This window comes from Nerophis lumbriciformis, linkage group LG35 (assembly GCF_033978685.3).
Source record: "Nerophis lumbriciformis linkage group LG35, RoL_Nlum_v2.1, whole genome shotgun sequence".
Classification (NCBI taxonomy): Eukaryota; Metazoa; Chordata; class Actinopteri; order Syngnathiformes; family Syngnathidae; genus Nerophis; species Nerophis lumbriciformis.
In genome coordinates this window covers 15,822,884-15,840,787 of record NC_084582.2, presented here as the reverse complement: position 1 = coordinate 15,840,787, position 17,904 = coordinate 15,822,884, and the positions used below count along the sequence as shown (strand labels likewise).

General features: G+C 39.4%; 1 protein-coding gene across 4 annotated transcripts; it reads left to right on the top strand.

Moving 5' to 3' along the window:
* Positions 1–385: 385 nt before the first annotated feature.
* On the top strand, positions 386–17,735 carry sybl1 (synaptobrevin-like 1). Of its 4 annotated transcripts, none has more exons than XM_061927772.2 (8): positions 386–487; positions 888–1,063; positions 11,035–11,092; positions 11,311–11,448; positions 11,594–11,684; positions 14,626–14,693; positions 14,784–14,876; positions 17,054–17,735. In XM_061927772.2, the coding sequence occupies exons 2-8, from the start codon at positions 918–920 to the stop codon at positions 17,117–17,119; spliced, it is 660 nt and encodes a 219-aa protein (XP_061783756.1). In that variant the 5' UTR covers positions 386–487; positions 888–917; the 3' UTR covers positions 17,120–17,735. The 4 variants fall into 4 exon arrangements, with proteins under 4 accessions (XP_061783756.1, XP_061783755.1, XP_061783754.1 ...); XM_061927771.2 differs by having other exon boundaries at positions 395–560; XM_061927770.2 differs by having other exon boundaries at positions 423–577.
* Positions 17,736–17,904: the final 169 nt, after the last annotated feature.

Genomic DNA, 17,904 nt, shown 5'->3' with positions numbered 1-17,904 from the left:
ACAATTCTTAGAGATTATCCTGTTTAATAATTTTATATTGTTTTTACATATCTAAGTGAAATTTTATCAAACAAAAAATTTTGCATAAAAAACGTGTGAAGTTTGATTAATGGACACGAGTAAAAAATAATGTTAGCGGTGAGATTTCTGCATACTTAAATTTATAACTTATTATGTAATCCAAAATGTGTATAAAACAACACAAAATGCATTAAATGTGGAAAAGAATGTCGTTCTAACCGTGGAAAATGACCTGTAAGTAAAAAAGGGGGGATCAAATTCAGGCGACACTGTCGCAAGGACATGACGTATCTAGAAATACGCTAACAAAGGAGGAAGAGACTGCATGTAGTCCTAAAACACGAACCAATACGACGGCTATTGTGAAATAAACTACATTACCCAACACCAAGTAAACTAGTAAAGTAACTTCCGGTGTTGCGGGGTTCAGGGTTTTACAAAGCAGAAGTCACTCGAAAGGGATTAAGTAGGTGTTCAAATCTTGTTCGGTGTTGCATTTTTCCGCTAATGTACTACTTTGAACACAGCTTCTAATCAAGGTATTGAAGTAAGCGAGGTTTGTGAATGTTTCTCTACTAGAACACATTGGGTTGAGCATGTATAGTGTTGTCAGCATTAGGAAATCAAGTAGCTACTAGCGTGTTGTGTTGTTGTCATCATAGCTTGGCCTTCGTTGTCTTTTGTGTACAATGTTGCACTCCGTCGAATGACCTCGCCAGATCTGCGGAAATAGTTGTGTTGACATTGTATCTAATTGCCTATAACGTCACCTTTTGAAAAACGTTTGTAGCGTTTCGGGTCAAGTCGTGTGATTTCCCTCTCGACCATTTTCTTATTGCAACATCCGCTTTGACTTGTGTTGACAGCGATCATCGGAGTACAATCCAGCTGTTGCCATGGCAATTCTATTTGCCGTGGTAGCCCGTGGAACCACCATCCTCGCCAAGCATGCATGGTGTGGCGGAAACTTCCTCGAAGTGACCGAGCAGATCTTGGCCAAAATCCCATCGGAGAATAACAAACTGACCTACAGCCATGGCAGGTAACTTGCATTGATTGATTGATTGAGACTTATATTAGTAGATTGCACAGTGCAGTACATATTCCGTACAATTGACCACTAAATGGTAACACCCGAATAAGTTTTTCAACTTGTTTAAGTCGGGGTCCACTTAAATAAATTCATGGTACTAATATATACTATCACCATAATGCAGTCATCATACAAGTTAATCATCAGAGTATATACATTGAATTATTTACAATCTGGGGTGTGGGATGTGGGGGGGGGTTAGGTTTGGTTGATATCAGCACTTCGGTCATCAACAATTGCATCATCAGAGAAATTGACATTGAAACAGTGTAGGTCTGACTTGGTAGGATATGTACTGCAAGTAGTGGACATAGAGAGAGAGAGATCAGAAAGCATAAGAACAAGCAGGGACGTGCACATGATTATAGAGGGGCAGGGGCTCAAAGTCAGAAAAGGGCAGGACATTTTTTTGGGGGCTTTTGCACAATATGGAAATTAATGTAAAATTAAATTTGCTAATAGGAAGCTAACTACTTAGCTGTGTGTCCTTTGTAGGTAAAAGTGATTGCCATTTCTTTTGTGTCAACAAATTATTGTCATAATGAGTTAATTCACAATATCATAGGCTTGGAAGACATGAAAAGCAACAAAACACTGGTTTATTATTAGGCTATTTATTGTTAAAGATAAGCACTTTAATATTGAACATTGAACAGTGCAACATGAACTTTGAAAAAGAATACAAAAATAAATACTCAAATGGAAAAAACTTCAATGAGAAAATCTGTCCTTCTTCCCTTAACTTGATGAAAACACCATCAAGTTGTAACTTATGGTCTTTCTCACTTAATGCTCAGACTAAACAACTGAAACGCAATACAGGGCCAAAAATATGGACCAGGGGCCAGTAGAGGGCTGTAGGATGGAGGCCACCCATACCCAAATATGCTCCTCAATGTAAATTCAGGGCTTCCATGATGCTAGTACTTGGTTTTAGCCATGCATTAAGAGGTCTGCTACCCTTAGCTGCTTCCTGGCGCTCCTTCTCCTTCCTTTTCTGAATCCTTTCTTTTTTTGGCATTGTGCTGCAGGCATAATCAACATGAATCAAGTTTAAATACAGATGGTACTATTCCTAACAGATAACCTACATCTTATATCCCCAGAATGCTGAAATTATTATTATTATTAATAATAATAATAATAATTATTATTATTATTATTATTATTATCATTATCATTATTCTTCTTATTATTATTGTTATTATTATCATTATTATTATTATTATTATTATTATTTTGTTAACCCACACAGTAATAGCAAACTCACAATAAACTTTATATCTAAACCTCTACTGTGAGAGAAATGTGATCCGCCGTAAAGACAGTGCATTTTATTTTGAAAATTAACCTGGTGTTTTATTTTGTATTTTGTACACTACTTCCTGTCCCGCACGATCCGCTCTTCTCTGTGCGGAATTGATGTGCCGTGCTCAATTGATGCGCCGTGCCCCGACGTCCGGCAAAAACAGAAACTGACACATTGAATTATAGAATAATAATACAGCCTTTTTCTGAAATATGACCCATATTAGATGCTGAATAGGTGAACGGCGACTAGACCATAACTCACAGGTTCAAGTTGCTCCACTGTCACGTGACGTCTCCTCAGGGCGCAGTTGGCTCTCTCTCCTCTCACTTACTCACTCACTCGCCCTCTCTCTCTCTCTCTGGCGGAAGCGGCAGGCTCAAACAACCCGGTATTACAAGAAAACGTGGAGTTTTTGTAACGCTGTTTTTTTTACATCCCTGACAGGAATTTATTAATGTTATTTAAAGGAAAGAAAAAAAAACACACACAGGCAGAGGGCACTTTTTAAGACGAGGCAAAAAAGGGCAGGGGCTCAAGCACCCATAGGGCCCTATGTGTGCACGTGCCTGAGAACAAGTATATACATTTGATTATTTACATTTGATTATTTGATTTTTGGTGGGATGTGGAAGGGGGAGGGTGTTAGTTTAGGGTTGCATTTGCCTGGAAGTGTTCTTTTAGTGCGGTTTTGAAGGAGGATAGAGATGCACTTTCTTTTACACCTGTTGGGAGTGCATTCCATATTGATGTGGCATAGAAAGAGAATGAGTTAAGACCTTTGTTAGATTGGAATCTGGGTTTAACGTGGTTAGTGGAGCTCCCCCTGGTGTTGTGGTTATGGCGGTCATTTACATTATGGACGTAGTTTGACATGTACTTCGGTATCAGGGAGATGTAGCGGATGTTATGGACTAGGCTCAGTGCAAGTTGTTATACTCTGCCCTCCACCCTGAGCCAGCCCACTTTGGAGAAGTGGGTAGGAGTGAGGTGGGATCTGGGGTGGAGGTCTAGAAGTAACCTGACTAGCTTGTTCTGGGATGTTTAGAGTCTAAATTTGAGGGTTTTGGAGGTGCTGGGGTACCAGGAGGTGCATGCGTAATCGAAAAAGGGTTGAACGAGAGTTCCCGCTAGAATCTTCATGGTGCTTTTGTTGACCAGAGAGAAGATTCTGTAGAGAAATCTCGTTCGTTGGTTGACCTTTTTGATTACCTTGGTTGATATTTTATCACAGGAAAGATTAGCCTCTAGAATGGAACCTAGGTAGGTGACCTCATCTTTCCTGGTGATAACAATGTCACCCACTTTAATAGTGAAGTCACTGACTTTCTTAAGGTTGATGTGGGACCCAAATAGGATGGATTCCGTTTTACCCATTTTGTTCACATTTGCATACTTACAATTAGGGCTGGGCGATATGCCGAGTTTGTAAGATAAATCGATATATTTTCAAACAAGATATGAATTAAGAAAATATTGTAATATCGATATACTTTATTTCACGTTAAAATTACCAAACGTCGCTTATTTGTTGTATTCCCTGTTCTACCCCCGCTCCCCTTTCATGGGCTACTAAACTCCTCCCCTTCCTCCTTCCAAGACATAGCTAAGCTCCTGCCAAGCTCCTGCTAAGTACATCCATGATTGGTTGGTTGTTTACTATGAAGATTCACGATTGATTAGGGACAGGCCAATCAGAGGCAAGATAAGGGCGTGTCATCGAACCAGGAAAGGAAATCCCAAAGTGCCTGCAAAAGTATTTTTTTATCTGAGTTTGATACATAAAGTTAAAGTACCAATGATTGTCACACACACACTAGGTGTGGTGAAATTTGTCCTCTGCATTTGACCCATCCCCTTGTTCACCCCCTGGGAGGTGAGGGGAGCAGTGGGCAGCAGCGGTGCCGCGCCCGGGAATCATTTTTGGTGATTTAACCCCTAATTCCAACCCTTGATGCTGAGTGCCAAGCAGGGAGGTAATGGGTACCATTTTTTTATAGTCTTTGGTATGACTCGGCCGGGGTTTGAACTCACAACCTACCGATCTCAGGACGGACACTCTAACCACTAGGCCACTGAGTAGGTGGCCTAGTGTACATTTTTATATTATTTGCACAGCTATGTTATTTATTTTACGTAGAAATAATATTGTTCTATTTTATTTATGTTATGTAATTCTGTACTACTTAAACAGTTTATTTTCTGTGCCGTTAATACCGTATTTCTCGGACTATAAGTCGCAGTTTTTTTCATAGTTTGGCCGGGGGTGCGACTTATACTCAGGAGCGACTTATGTGTGACATTATTAACACATTACCGTAAAATATCAAATAATATTATTTAGCTCATTCACGTAAGAGACTAGACGTATAAGATTTCATCGGATTTAGCGATTAGGAGTGACAGATTGTTTGGTAAACGTATAGCATGTTCTATATGTTATAGTTATTTGAATGACTCTTACCATAATATGTTACGTTAACATACCAGGCACGTTCTCAGTTGGTTATTTATTCCTCATATAACGTACACTTATTCAGCCTGTTGTTCACTATTCTTTATTTATTTTAAATTGCCTTTCAAATGTCTATTCTTGGTGTTGGGTTTTATCAAATAAATTTCCCCCAAAAATGCGACTTATACTCCAGTGTGACTTATATATGTTTTTTTTCTTCTTTATTGTGCATTTTCGGCCGAAGCGACTTATACTCCGGAGCGACTTATACTCCGAAAAATACGGTACCCATGTTGACTCACCGGGTTAATAAAAGGGCCACTGACTGTTTACAGTACAGTTGTCATTCACTTCAATTTCACTGAATATCGCTCAAAAATTAATATCTTTATATGTATACTTTCACCGAAAAATATATCGAGATACATATCGAATATCGAGTTTAAGTAAAAATATATCGAGATATACTTTTTCGTCCATATCGCCCAGCCTTACTTACAATGTCATCCTTTAATTTAGTTCTGTACTGCCAATCAGTGCACGGTGATGGGCAAGCCACTTGGAAAATGTAGTAAACTAAGCTACCAGTTACTCTCTGTTAAATGTAGCTAAACTACAGGGGAAGCGATGCCCAGTGGATTGCAGCAAGAGTAGCTTGCTACATCAAAGCAAAGCTATATATATATATATATATATATATATATATATATATATATATATATATATATATATATATATGGGCAGTAACAAGCTACATGTAGCTTAACTACATTTTCCAGTAACTTGGCAGGAGCTTAGCTTCTTTTTTAACAAGTAGCTTTTCCTGTAGCTGCGTTACTTTTAGACCCATGTAGCTCGGTAGCTTACATCCAAGCTACAAAGCGAGAAACGGACTGCGAATCCAGGGCAAAAAAAATACAGAGACAATACAATGACCTGGATGAACGAGAACATCCGTATAGTGTACATACGGAGAAAATCCATGATGATTTGTTGGTTTTCCTATGATGAGTCGCCATTGGCTAAAGTTTGGGCGAAACATTACAGACTGGCCAATCAGAGGCAAATAGGGCGGGTCATCGAAACTACTAAGCAGAATCATAACTGTCACGCACTCATGCCACATGACAACGAGGGAGTCAGACAGAAGGGTGCTTTAAAACAGGTCGGCAACCCAGAATGTTGAATACATTTAAAAAATCTGTCTGGAGCCGCAAAATAAAGTAAAGCCTTATATATAAGTGTTAAGATGAAAGCAACACATGATGTGTTTATATTAGCTATATTAGACTACTATCAAAATGACTATGTGTCGCAGGCTGATGCAAATCTTTGTTGACAGAAATGTTGAAATGTAATATTTATTCTACACATTTTTACAACATTGGAAAACATTACTAAAACGGCTTTTCAGAGAGTGTGATAACCCCTGGAAATTATGGGCTTAGAATGGCCAAAGGTAAAAATGTGTGTGTTCAAGTTGAAGGAAAAGGAAACTACAAATAAAATGAGCTCAAATATACCAAAAATACCAGGCACAATGATGCATTATGTACAGCTAACATAAATAGCATGTTAGCATCAATTAGCTTGCAGTCATGCTGTGGCCAAATATGTCTGATTAGCACTCCACACAAGTAAATAACATCAACAAAGCTCACCTTTGTGGATTCACGCACAACATAAAACATTGGATGGACAAATAGAGACAAAGAAGGAGTGGTATAAAACACATATTTCTGTGGCAGCATCAAGGAAAGTTGTACATGTAAACAAACTACGGTGCGTTCAAGGACTTCCGAAATCAGGACAAAATGGCGCGCGCCAAATACTCTCATCAGTGAAGCATGTTTAATGTAAACAGTGGGATTTCTAACAATTAGGAATGTTTGTGTCATGGTTGTCTTCCTACAGAAACCATATTAAAAATATATACCGGTATATATTTTTTTCCTCATCTTTTTCCATTTTCATACATTTTTGTAAAAGCTCCATGGAGCCACTAGGGCGGCGCTAAAGAGCCGCTTGTGGCTCGAAAGCCGCCCGTTGCCGACCCCACCTTTAAGCTGACGACTCAAAAAACAAACAAAGAAACATACTTGAAAATGGCTGAGGATTTTTCCTTTGGTGATGAAGATGACGTCCAAGAAACCCACAAAAATGTCCAAAAATTCAAAACCTTTGTTTTGAATTGTTTACTCTGTAAACCAAAATCATTACTGTTCTCGTCATCTAAGACGTCCGACACAAATTTAGGGACACACATTAAGGTTAGTGAGTTCATGAAAAGTGTTTTTTATATAACCATTACTCATCATACGAACACCAACTTATCATCATGGATGTTCTCGGTGTGGATGTTCTCATTCATCCAGGTCATTTTATTTTCTCCCTATTTTTTGGGGCCGAGATTCGCAGCACTTTTTCTCTCTTTCTAGCTTGTAGCATTGGTGTAAGCTAACTCGTTACATGGGTGTAGAAATAGCTAAGCTACAGGAATCACTACTTGTTTAAACAGTAGTGATGCTACCCCCAAGCTACTGGGAAATGTAGTTCAGCTACGCTACATGTAGCTTCTACTGCTCATCACTGTCCCTGCAAGGCATCAAGCAAATCTATTTTCTCTGGTTGTGCAGAAATAATTGATTGCAACAATGTATGTGACCTCAACAATCTGTTGTTATTAGATGTTTTATTACAATTTGGCCTAATACATATGAATGTATTGTTTATCTGTCAGTGCCAGTGAATATTGTGTGTTATCACCCATGTCACGAGCAGTGTTGCCAACTCCCCTAGTACCGTATTTTTCCGCACTATAAGCGGGATTATAAGGCGCACCTTCAATGAATGGCTTATTTTAAAACTTTGTTCATATATAAGGCGCACCGCATTATAAGGCGCATAGAATAGACGCTACAGTAGAGGCTGGGGTTACGTTATGCATCCATTAGATGGAGCTGCGCTAAAGGGAATGTCAACAAAATAAATAATGATTAATTTTCCCCCGTAGAAGAAGTTCTTCTTCTACGGTAATCAGCCGCTGACTTCATTTTCCCCCGTAGAAGAAGAAGTGCCTCTTCTTCTACGGTAAGCAGCCGTAGAAGGGGGAAAATGAAGTCGGCGTAGTTACCGTAGTTGCGAGACCTGTTGTGGCTCAATATCGGTCCATATATAAGGCGCACCGGATTATAAGGCGCACTGTCAGCTTTTGAGGAAATTTGAGGTTTTTAGGTGCGCCTTATAGTGCGGAAAATACGGTAATTAAAATATATATTGGCTGTCAAAACTTTGCTCCCCAAGTACCACTATAATGACAAATATACAAATACATTAGTGTAATAAGCCTAAGTATTCATTAAAACAAGGTGTAGGGTTTATTTAACCAGTGCATTTAATAGTTTGGACACTAACATTACAAACTGTTTGAACTGTGTGTGAATATAGGAAAATAAATCAGTGAATCTTTGGCGTACCATAGTTTAAGAATCACTGTGCTAGAACAGTGGTTCTCAACCTTTTTTCAGTGATGTACCGGTACCCCCTGTGAACATTTTTTTAATTCATTCATTTGTAGTGGTCTTTCTTGAACTATTTGGAAAAAAAGATATAAAAATGGGGTAGTGGTTCCTCTCTTTAAGAAGGGGAACCGGAGGGTGTGTTCTAACTATCGTGGGATCACACTCCTCAGCCTTCCCGGTAAGGTCTATTCAGGTGTACTGGGGAGGAGGCTACGCCGGATAGTCGAACCTCGGATTCAGGAGGAACAGTGTGGTTTTCGTCCTGGTCGTGGAACTGTGGACCAGCTCTATACTCTCGGCAGGGTCCTTGAGGGTGCATGGGAGTTTGCCCAACCAGTCTACATGTGTTTTGTGGACTTGGAGAAGGCATTCGACCGTGTCCCTCGGGAAGTCCTGTGGGGAGTGCTCAGAGAGTATGGGGTATAGGACTGTCTGATTGTGGCAGTCCGCTCCCTGTATGCTCAGTGCCAGAGCTTGGTCCGCATTGCCGGCAGTAAGTCGGACATGTTTCCAGTGAGGGTTGGACTCTGCCAAGGCTGCCCTTTGTCACCGATTCTGTTCATAACTTTTATGGACAGAATTTCTAGGCGCAGTCAAGGCGTTGAGGGGATCTGGTTTGGTGGCTGCAGGATTAGGTCTCTGCTTTTTGCAGATGATGTGGTCCTGATGGCTTCATCTGGCCAGGATCTTCAGCTCTCACTGGATCGGTTCGCAGCCGAGTGTGAAGCGACTGGGATGAGAATCAGCACCTCCAAGTCCGAGTCCATGGTTCTCGCCCGGAAAAGGGTGGAGTGCCATCTCCGGGTTGGGGAGGAGATCTTGCCCCAAGTGGAGGAGTTCAAGTACCTCGGAGTCTTGTTCACGAGTGGGGGAAGAGTGGATCGTGAGATCGACAGGCGGATCGGTGCGGCGTCTTCAGTAATGCGGACGCTGTATCGATCCGTTGTGGTGAAGAAGGAGCTCAGCCGGAAGGAAAAGCTCTCAATTTACCGGTCGATCTACGTTCCCATCGTCACCTATGGTCATGAGCTTTGGGTCATGACCGAAAGGACAAGATCACGGGTACAAGCGGCCGAAATTAGTTTCCTCCGCCGGGTGGCGGGGCTCTCCCTTAGAGATAGGGTGAGAAGCTCTGCCATCCGGGGGGAGCTCAAAGTAAAGCCGCTGCTCCTCCACATCAAGAGGAGCCAGATGAGGTGGTTCGGGCATCTGGTCAGGATGCCACCCGAACGCCTCCCTAGGGAGGTGTTTAGGGCACGTCCGACCGGTAGGAGGCCGCGGGGAAGACCCAGAACACGTTGGGAAGACTATGTCTCCTGGCTGGCCTGGGAACGCCTCGGGGTCCCACAGGAAGAGCTGGACGAAGTGGCTGGGGAGAGGGAAGTCTGGGCTTCCCTGCTTAGGCTGCTGCCCCCGCAACCCGACCTCAGATAAGCGGAAGAAGATGGATGGATGGATGGATATAAAAATAACTAAAAACTTGTTGAAAAATAAACAAGTGATTCAATTATAAATAAAGATTTCTACACATAGAAGTAATCATCAACTTAAAGTGCCCTCTTTGGGGATTGTAATAGAGATCCATCTGGATTCATGAACTTAATTCTAAACATTTCTTCACAAAAAAATTAATCTTTAACATCAATATTTATGGAACATGTCCACATGTCTCAGCTGCATTACTGCTACGCTTTAACCAAGCCTCCATTGTTTTCTACATCGATAGTTGATTGACAGTTGGTGCCGTGTGGCACCGCCAGGTAGGGTCAAACCATCATGGCATGGGGGAAACTCTGGGTTTATGGTAATGAATGGAATTGCCTACTTGATTTGATGTTCAGTTTATGAACTTACATTCATATTTTGTTGAAGTATTATTCAATAAATATATTTATTAAGGATTTTTGAATTGTTGCTATTTTTAGAATATTAAAAAAAAAATCTCACGTACCCCTTGGCATACCTTCAAGTACCCCCAGGGGTACGCGTACCCCCATTTGAGAACCACTGTGCTAGAATATCGCTGACTGGAGGGTTGTAAAATGCACTAATAAACCAAATATCTATTGACTGGCTCATTAACATACAATTGGGACGTTGCAGTGATTTGCGGTAATCACTGCAATGCCAATGTGAAAAGTATTTGCAGTCTGGACTTTGAGTGGTGCAGCTGCAGTTAGACTGACTGCTTGTGAGTGCTTTGGAACGGGGAAGAGGCTCACGGTAGCACCAGCCATTGCTTGTTAAAGACAGTAATTGCAGCGTGCTTTCATTTCAGTTTCCATGGCACAACAAAATCCTTCAATAACACCGGAAAAAGTTGCTAGATTTGTCGCGAGTAGCTGTTTGCAAAAAAGGTCGCCAGATTTAGCTTCAAAATCGCCAAGTTGGCAACACAGAGCACGAGACAGTTAGGTAGGCATTTAGTGGTACATTGCATCACCTAATATCTGGATCAGAGTGTTTACATGTTTATACCCAAACGCAAGGGAAGTAAATTGAATTCCATGTCTGGTTAAACTATATTGAGCACTGTATCGTTGTCTCCTTATTAGAAGGGTGTTAGTTTCTTTGATTGAAAAGAAAAAGTAAAACAAGCCACAATTCCTTTAACATGTTGTCTCTTGTTTTCCAGCTATCTCTTTCATTTCATCTGTCATGACAGAATCATATACCTGTGTATCACAGATGATGTAAGTATACCAACTCAGGTAGTTTTGTTGTTCTGTGGTTTGAGAAAGTGGTAAAAATAAAATGCGAAAGGTCCCATGAAGTGACAGTGAGCATGTAAGTGTGCTGCTGTATCCAGCCTTTGTCATGTAAAACTGGCATAATTAAACGTGTCTGCCACGATTAAAAAAAAAGAAAAAAAAAAAGATGTTGATTCAAATGTGTTTCTTATGTTCTAAAGGACTTTGAAAGGTCACGCGCGTTCAGTTTTCTTAGTGAGATCAAGAGGCGCTTCCAAACAACTTATGGGTCGAGAGCACAAACAGCCCTGCCATATGCCATGAACAGTGAGTTCTCATCCACGCTGGCAGCTCAGATGGTAAGCATGGCTCCAGAACTTTTTCACTTTTGTTGGTTTTTAGTCCTGTGGACGTATAACAATGTTGTGTGTGGCTATGCGCAATAGAGCACCATCAAATGCTACCAGGCGTAATCTCATTTTTTGGATGCATTTCTCTGCACAGAAACACCACTCAGACCCGCGGGGATCAGATCGACTTACTGATACACAGATGCAAGTGGATGACTTGAAGGGTATTATGGTCCGCAACATAGGTGAGTGTTTCGACTAGAGTTGTCACAATACCAGAATTTCAGCAATTGATACTGATACCTGTGAATTTTCACAATTTTTAATACGCTTTCAATATCCCAATAAAAAAAAAACTAAACCTATGTACTTTTAAATTCACTATTTTAATGAAAACTGTTTCTAACTGTCAAGTATTTAAGATCAATGAGTTGAAACATCTTTTTATCTCTTATCAAGAGGTACCGGTAACTCAAATAAGTGACCTATATTCTACCAGTACAACAAACAAACAATACTGTGCTTATACTGTAAATATGGTCATAAATATCAACAATAGTCAACTACTTTACATAAAAAAAAAGTACAGCAGTTGTGTAGAGCCTTCAATTACGGAAAACAAACAATATTGTTTTTAATATTATTTCAATATGGCGGTAGCGTGACGTCATCATGTAATTTGTAAAGTAAAGGTTATAAAATATATTTAAGACAAATCTTTTTGAGTTTTTATTCTTCATTAGAGTCAATATTTCAGCTTCCTTTCATTTTGGTATGGCTTTTTGCTCTATTTAAAAAAAAAATTGTGTCATTTTTATTTCTACAATGGGGCATGGGTCCACAAAAAAGAGCTGCCTACAAGCCACATTTTAAACACCACTTAATCATGTATTTCACCAGGAAGGGAGGGAAGAGTGTAAGCTGTGTCTTCCTAGAACTTATAGAAATGATAAAAACTGTGTGGCACACTTCTTGTGGTTTTCTGCACATGTTGGACACATAAAGCACACTTCCTGGGCTTGTGGTGGCGGATCTCCACTATTACTTCGCCTTTCATGACCGATTGTAGTTGATTAGCGAATAAATGCATGACGTAAAGACGCACTACTCTGTAACTTCCTTCTCTCGTTTCACTTCTAAAAAAAAGTATGTCGATAAAGTGGCAACACAGATCTCTTCTACTACTTCTTTCTCTGATGAAGCAGGAGTGTATTAAGTGTGTTGTGAAGCATACGTTGCAAGTTACAATGCACACAGCTGATGTTTCATTTGTTTATGAACGACGGGGAACCGTACACACCAAATCTGCATTTGTGACAGGCTTTCACAAATTATGTAAATATATGGAAACACTGGCACATTTTTTAAGACCGCAGGCTTTCTTCTTTGGAACTTATTCCGTGTTCAAATGCTGAGAATTGACATGGCTTGCCAAAGAAAAGTTTTGTACAGTCTTGGGTACTAATGATACTGAAAAAGATGGTATCGATGTAATTTTTGCGTGTTAGTATCAACTTGGTATTGAAGTATTGATATTTTTCACAACCCTAGTCAGGACGGTGATAATTACGCTGTCCAATCTAGAGGGTAGTGTTTTTTCGCCTGTATTTGTATGTACAGTGGTACCTCAACCCACGAGTACATTGCGTTTCACGACCAAGCTTGTAATCTGTAATACTCGTATCTCTAAACTGCTCCGCCCATTGAAATGAATTGAAATCCGTGCTTGGCCGAAACCTCACGATTTTAACATATAACATGCCTTTTCAAAAGATAAAAGATAATATATTAAGATAATATATTCTATGTGATGATGCCGCATGTCTGCTGTTGTCGTGATCCAAAGACGCAGAAAAGGCAAATGTTGTGCAAGCAGAAGGTCTTATATAAGGTACGAGGCAAAAGAAAAATAACAAAGCTCTGGCAGGAACTATGGCATGCATTAAATAATGAAACAGCTCTGAAGGAGGGAACAAGGTGGCATTAGATATAACTAACTAACAATAAGAGACAGGTGTGCTGGGACGACAAGAAACAGAGTGTAAGGGTGCTTCACAACACAGACACCAAACAGGAAATACTGACAAAACAAGAGCACAATTAGAGACAGGTGTGCTGGCACGACAACAAACAGAGTGTAAGGGTGCTTCACAACACAGAGACCAAGCAGGAAATGCTGACAAAACAAGAGCACAAGGACAAGAACGGATTCTAAACACAGGAAAATAATAAACATAGTCCAAACTGTCATGTGGGATCATGACTTTCTGTAGTATCTGAACCAACTGCCTCACTAAAGTATCAATGCACTCAGAAAAAACTTGGCTCTAATGACAAACTTTAAAATACAATTGCGTAGTAGGCTTAAGTGTTCATTAAAAACAAGACAGTTTTTTTTCTAACAAGTATATTTAATATTTTTGGCCACTGAAACTTTCCACTCTGTTTAAACAGTTATGTGTGATTATAGGGAAATAAAACACTCCACTTTATTCAAGGGATTCTTTGGCGCACCACCAGATGAAGCCTGCGTACCATTAGTGGTACACGTACGACAGTTTGAGAATCACTGTATTGTTGTGTATACGTTTTATGAAGTGATAATGTACATTATTTACCTTGTAAAGTGAACGTGGCCTGCAGAGATGTAGTTTCATTTTGATGGTTGGATATTTTCCTCCAGAGCTACAGCGGTAGTTCTCTCTCACTGTGCCCAGACTGCGATGTCGTGATGTGGGGAGCTCTCGTGAGAAATGCTGCTCTAAACGCTGGTCGTTTACTTGGGGAAGTGGACTTCTCAAGTATCTTCTTCCAGCTGCTTCTTCGTTGCACACATACCATCAATAACTTCTCCATAATTCCGTCAATAAAAGTTGTGTTTTGCAGGCGCCATACCTGCCCCCTACAGCTTCCGTTTTGCCGACTAGGTTTTTAAAGCTCGAACTGCCTTGCAAATTTAGTCTGTCATGAATGAAAGTGGTTATTTCTTTAATTTAATTAATATCATCTGCTTCTTTTTCTCAGTGTCCATTGTTGGAAAACAAAAATATGTCGACCTGTAGCCATAAGTTAATGCTGGTGTTTTGAGGCGGCTCTTCTGGCGTTTATTTGACATTTACTACAAAATATTGCTATTGATATTCAATATTTTGTGCACCCGACATTATCGGTTCATGTGCTTTGCAGATTTGGTCGCTCAAAGAGGGGAGAAGCTGGAGTTGTTGATTGACAAGACGGAAAATCTGGTTGATTCTGTGAGTATATTTTCGAAATAGTATACATTTGATAATACCAGGCTATTTGTGTAAAGTATAAACACTCTTTTTTCTGTTTGCTTCCTTTAGTCTGTTACATTTAAAACCACGAGTCGTAACCTTGCTCGAGCCATGTGTATAAAAAACCTCAAGCTGACCCTTGTTGTTGTGCTGGTGTGCCTGGTAAGTAAGAGACAATGACATGCTTGTTTATAAGAGAAAGTAATAATTTCTTCTTTCATGTTATCTTCGTTGAGCTAATTTAGGTACTTAAACCTTTGCCGTTCCGATTGCCTGCCCTCTATTTTTTCATAACAAAACCAGAGTTTTCTGCCACCTCCTTTTTGTGTGTAATATATGATTGGAAAGCTTATTGACTACACATCTTAGACATACAGTACATCAAAGCAGAATTGATAACTGCTGCATAGTGGAGAAAAGCAGAGTGTGGACTAGATGTGAACTCAGGATTCAAGGGGCTTTATTTCTTATACCCGTATACATTTGCACATACCGTATTTTCCGGAGTATAAGTCGCTCCGGAGTATAAGTCGCACCGGCCGAAAATGCATAATAAAGAAGGAAAAAAACATATATAAGTCACACTGGAGTATAAGACGCATTTTTGGGGGAAATGTATTTGATAAAACCCAACACCAAGAATAGACATTTGAAAGGCAATTTAAAATGAATAAAGAATAGTGAACAACAGGCTGACTAAGTGTACGTTATATGACGCATAAATAACCAACTGAGAACGTGCCTGGTATGTTAAAGTAACATATTATGGTAAGAGTCATTCAAATAACTATAACATATAGAACATGCTATACGTTTACCAAACAATCTGTCACTCCTAATCGCTAAATCCAATGAAATCTTATACGTCTAGTCTCTTACGTGAATGAGCTAAATAATATTATTTGATATTTTACGGTAATGTGTTAATAATTCCACACATAAGTCGATCCTGAGTATAAGTCGCACCCCCGGCCAAACTATGAAAAAAACTGCAACTTATAGTCAGAAAAATACGGTACTGTATACAGTAAGAAATTTGGACTGAGGTCCCTGTATTAAGAAAAACAGTAATAAATGGGCTGTACAGAAAAACAGTTATAAATAATAACTATAAAATAACAAAAAGCACTTATTAACAAGAGGAAGGACCCATTTTTGCACCTTTGACATGTTTGTGTCTGTTTAAGTTACAATTATGACAAGACTCTTGAAAGACAATTGTCAGTCTCAGGAAGCAACAGAGTTATTAAAGACCAAGGGCCTGATTTACTAAGATCCAAACACCACTCGCTAAACAGCGTTTGCAACCTATAAAATAGTGTGTACTATTAGTGGGCGTGCGATTTACTGTAAAGTGGTGCAGACCGCCTTATTTAAATGAGGATTTTGCATGTACTATACCTGGCATCGCCACGGAGACACTATCATTTACTGCACATTCATGTTATCATGCTTTTACCTGTGTTGTTTTGCAAACAAGCAGCAGATATGCACTACTTTTTTTATAGGCATTTTAGAAGCAATCCTGTGATGCATTTGCAATGACACCACTTTTACAGCCAAGGTGCGCTCATTGGAGAAAGACTGCACTTACTACACGCTCAATACGCAAACAAATCCATCCTTAAACGTTTTTTCACATAAGAAATCTACTAATAATATTCTATGTGGAAAAAAGGAACGTCAATAAAAAAAAAATTAAATCACACCAAAACGTATCAATTACATTAGTTTTATTCAGGCCTTTAAGTACAATAGAAAGAGAGTTCCTCAGTGTTCGCTCTTACAATAACAATGTAGCTACAGCTTGGGTAATATACGGGTTACAGAACATAAATGTAGTATTGTTGACAGTTTTTGAATGCAATTTTAAAGTGATTTAGAGGTAGAATTGATTGCTCCCATTAGCGCCATTGCTAGCCTCCAAGAACAAGTCATTTGTTATGTTAGAAAGCGGGAAAAAACAAACTTTTGTCTTCTTGTTTCTCATGATTGTGAACGACAGGCAAAATTACAACAAAAAGTGCAATTCCCCTTTAAGTTGGGGCACTCTAAAACGAGGTACAGCTGTAATAAGTCAGTTGCATTGTAAATGTCTTAAATTAATTTATTTTACTTTTACTTTGGCACAAAGCCACACACAAAATGTTTGCAATGTTAGACGTACGGAGATATTGTAAAAAAAATGTGTTTATTGGTTTATTGCATACTTTGCAAATAAATCATAATACATTTTGCCTTGGCCTGTCATTTGCTTTGCAGCATTTAGTTTCTGCAAATACTATGAATATTTTGTTCATTATAAGACCTAAATGTGTTTCTGTCTCTGCTCCTTAAAGGTGGTCATTTACATTATTGTCTCTGCTTCCTGTGGAGGCCTCAGCTGGCCATCTTGTGTCAAATGAGACCATGTGCATTACAGGGCTGATGTGGAACAGCGAGAGTGAAGCACCTGTTTTACTGTTTTTGCCAATGGACAGAAAAGGAAACGCAACTTCCCGTGCTTTACAATTATTTAGCTTCAGCTTGCCTGGACAACCACACCCAGTCCTGCCTCCTCAATAGTGCACACATTTGATTTGCCTTCAGGACTGGAAGTCCCACCACATGCCACTGGAATATCAGCAGCTACAACTGATGCAGCACCATAATCCTGTCTTAAACTAGTCTGCCTGATGTTTCACTTTGTGGGACTGTCTTGCGTTTATGTATTGCATCCATTCAAAAATACTTTGTTATTAATTGTACATGCCTGTTCATAAATGTGCACAGATCCGTTTAACCAGTAGCGGGGTCCTCGGAATATCTAAAAAGATTGTCTTCTCATCACAGTTATATTAGTAAATGCAGTAAAACAGACACGATCATACAAAAATAATATTGTACATCCCAGTGATTATGTATGTCGTATTAAATATCTGGCATGCGACTCTGATGGTTGCTGATTGAAAATACTGGTATTCTCATGTATGATCAAATCCTGTCATCTTTATTTTTACCTACTAAAGTATCTTAACAAAATGCACTTTTTATCACGTGTGCTCATTGTGTGTGAATATGTTGAAACCATGTAACTATTTAATAATTGTACATCCAAATTTGAAATAATAAAAATCTGATATCAAATAGTTGATGCTTGCATCAGTACAAAAAAAGTGTTTGTTTGTATGTTTAAAATAGATACACTTTT